The sequence below is a fragment of the Nematolebias whitei genome, chromosome 3, assembly GCF_014905685.2.
Source record: "Nematolebias whitei isolate Nwh7 chromosome 3, NemWhi1, whole genome shotgun sequence".
NCBI classification, from domain to species: domain Eukaryota; kingdom Metazoa; phylum Chordata; class Actinopteri; order Cyprinodontiformes; family Rivulidae; genus Nematolebias; species Nematolebias whitei.
The window spans coordinates 58,195,413-58,198,830 of record NC_056500.1 but is presented as its reverse complement, the minus strand read 5'-3'; the positions used below and the strand labels follow the sequence as shown (position 1 = coordinate 58,198,830).

Sequence of the window (3,418 nt, the reverse complement as noted above, 5' to 3'; positions counted from 1 at the left end):
ATATGCTAATTTTTTGGGACAGGCATTTTGGGTTTTCATGAGCTGTATGCCATAATCATCAGTATTAAAACAATTAAAGACCTGAAATATTTCAGTTGGTGTGCAATGAATCTGAAATATATGAAAGTTTAATTTTTATCATTACACTACGGAAAATTATGATCTTTATCACAATATGCAAATTTTTTGAGAAGGACCTGTATATATATATACACACATATATAAAATAAAAATAAACTACTACTTACTACTTGTACTAATATTCCTACTTTGCGGTTTTTCACTTATCGCAGGTCTTCAGGATACAGATCCCCATGACAAATGAGGGACTACTGTATATATTAGGTGAGATGGATGGAAACACTTTGAGTATCAGCAATGTTTTATATATTTAGCTCACAACAGCACATGTATGATCAATTGTTTTTACTTTTAAAAAGGCTAAAACTAGCTGTAGTCGATAAGACTGAGGACCACCTTCCATTTTTTATGATAAACACCAACAGTTTTGTCTCTTTTCCATTTAGCAACTACTACTCTTTATAGAACACACACATAACATTGAGATTCTAATGACCCTACCAAATATAAAAACATCATTAAAATTTTCTTCTTGACAAAATTTGTTTAAAATCAGCTTGATCATTTTATGAAAACTGCAGTCGTTATACAAAAGTTTTACCTGTCTTCCATGTTAGAGTCTTTGGTCTTGCTGTCATGATGACCATCATTTCCTGCCACCATCGTATTGCTGCTGGAGGTTGTTCCTGATGGAAGAGGTATGAAACATAAAGTCTGGAACTGGAAACGCATTTAATAATGAAACCATGGCCAAAGCAGTAAACTGGCATCTTCCTACCTGAGGTAACTGAGGGGATCTTGTAACTGGAGGTGATGCGGTAATAGGGGGGATTGTCCATGTGAGTAACAGCTGAGCTAACTGGATCAGTCAGCTGAAGCTCCCACATCAACTCCTCCAGCAGCTGCATAGTTTTATCTCTGCCCAAGTAAACCACCACTCGTTTCACCTGAGGACACATTTGTATAACACATGAGCACAAACCACACACTGCAACATGGATTAGGGGATAAAATTGATGCAACTTACATAGGGCAAGAGGCTAGGGTCACTGTTCACCCCCGACATACTGATGAGGAAGTGCAGAATGATTCTGAGGTTCTTTGGCCAACTGTCTGCCAATGTTATCCAAACATTTTCAATTTCTGACCAAGCAAACTCATCTCCATACTGAAAAATGATTCAGTGACAGAATAATTAAGCTGATCAGCATTTTCATACCCATGAATGCAACTCTTAATGTGGTGAGTTAGATATTTCAGCAGCTTTTTCACCTTAGCCGTCATAAACATGAGGTTGTTCAGCACCATGGTTGTTGCACGAGGGGAGCCCCAGCCCTCTCCACGAAGCCAGCGGCGACTGTTAACCATCATCATCTCCTGGTCATGGACATCCTCCTCTTCCTCAGCATTTCCACAGTCTTCTGGTTGCCGTGTGGTTGGTTTGAATTCGACCAGCTCCACGTTGTTCATCCAAGGTAGAAGGTAGTGCAGCATGACTTGACGGCCACCAGGATGCGCTGTCTGAATACGCTGGCTCACCTCTACAGCACAGACAGGTGCAGGTTGGATGTGTTTACAAACTAAAGGAAGGTGATGCTAGTCTAACTGGGTAGCAGCAGTAATTTGCTCACTCTGACTCAGTAACAGCTGCACTAAATCAAAATGTAGCTGACCTGAGAATATGGGTAGCGTGAGCTCTGGGTATGTTCTTGCAAGCTCCTCAGACAGCTGGTAGTAAGACACAGAGTACAGGTATGGAAGCGGTGAGGGAGGGGTCAGGATGCCATCTGTTCGCTGGATCTCCAGTTTGTGAGCATAACGAAAAAGCTTTGGCTCCAGGATCTGTTCCAAACAAACCACAGTCACAATATATTAAAAGTTAAAAAATAAAACCTCTCTTAATGTGGACACTACAGAACATGGTTGTACATAAAGAAGCTTTGCATGAGAAATAGACTGGCCTGTAAAAGCTGCATGGCCACCTCATAGATATCCCTGGAAGAATCAGCTGCCTTGAACAGAATCAGGTTAAGCAGCACCACAGTGTCAAACTGATAATCCCTAAAAGAAAACATCCCACGGGCTGCATTGAAATCACAAGTTTCTAGCAGTAAAGGAATAATAAAAAATAAAAAAAAGACCTGCTGATGCGCATCACCTGTTGTGAAAAACGTTTGCGATGGCTTTAAAGCAACCAGCGGCCACTCGATGTGAGCCAGTGTAACAACGATCCACGGCCCACAACATCAGGTTGCTCTGATCTGGATTCAGCTCCAGCAACAGCATCACAGCCTCACAACCCAGCTGGTGAACCTGAGTGTGACCACAAAAAGAGATCAAACTAAAACACCTCATCCTTCAAGTAAACTACAACAAATCTGACATTAGGACAAAGTCTTATTTATGGCATTTGCCCACGTTGGGTTTGACAACTTTAAAAACATTAAAAAATATATATCAATACAAAAAAAACATTTAGTGGATTAAAAAAATGCATATTGCCCACTATGAGTCATGGCAAGAGTTTAAAACTTATGAGAAAATCTTAGCTGTTTCAATTAAAGCTTGAGAATAACTTTACGCACAATCAGTGCACAGACTACATGTTGCAAATCTACTACCACAATAAACACTAGCTCAATATCTGTAAAACTGACAAGTCATTCTTGTGTTAAATTCAATTCAGTTCAATTCAGTTTATTTATATAGCGCCAAATCACAACAAAGTTGTCTCAGGGCACTTTACAGAAACATTCACATACATAAAAGCCAATTAGTAAAGTTCTCTATCTAAGGAATCCAGCAGACAAGTTGAATCTTGGCTTTGTTGCAGTCTCCCATCCTGAGCAAGCACAGTGGTAACAGTGGAAAGAAAAACTCCCTTTTTAAAAGGAAGAAACCTCCAGCAGAACCAGGCTCAGGACAAGAGACCATCTGCTTTGACCGGCTGGTTTGAGAGGACAGGAAGGAGAAACAGACAAACACAGAATGGTAGGTCCAGTTATAGACCCAGGTGTACCTGAAAGACAAAAAAAAAACAAAAAAAAAAACACATGTTAAGGATAGAAAAAATAATTACAAATACAAAACAGGTTGAGCAGAGTAAGTAAAGACAGTAGCAGAGTGAAAATTGTGGTCAGTTTGTCCTCCAGCAGTCTAAGCCTGTAGCAGCATAACTAAGGGACAGCTCAGGAAACCCAAGCCGACCCTAACTATAGGATTTAACAAAAAGGAAAGTCTTAAGCCTAGTTTTAAAACTGGATAATGTGTCAGCCTCACGGACAGAGATTGGAAGTTGGTTCCACAAGAGAGGAGCCTGATAACGGAAGGATCTGCC

General features: G+C 40.2%; 1 protein-coding gene across 1 annotated transcript in view; it reads right to left on the bottom strand.

Annotated features, from left to right (window-relative positions):
- The window catches only part of fryl (furry homolog, like), a gene marked incomplete at its 5' end in the record, with an annotated part of 218,864 nt that extends 216,470 nt beyond the window's left edge, over positions 1-2,394 (bottom strand). The window contains 7 exon segments of the mRNA XM_037674389.1: positions 683-767; positions 860-1,028; positions 1,109-1,249; positions 1,354-1,622; positions 1,755-1,923; positions 2,043-2,142; positions 2,240-2,394. Coding sequence (XP_037530317.1) covers positions 683-767; positions 860-1,028; positions 1,109-1,249; positions 1,354-1,622; positions 1,755-1,923; positions 2,043-2,142; positions 2,240-2,394 — 1,088 coding nt within the window.
- Positions 2,395-3,418: the final 1,024 nt, after the last annotated feature.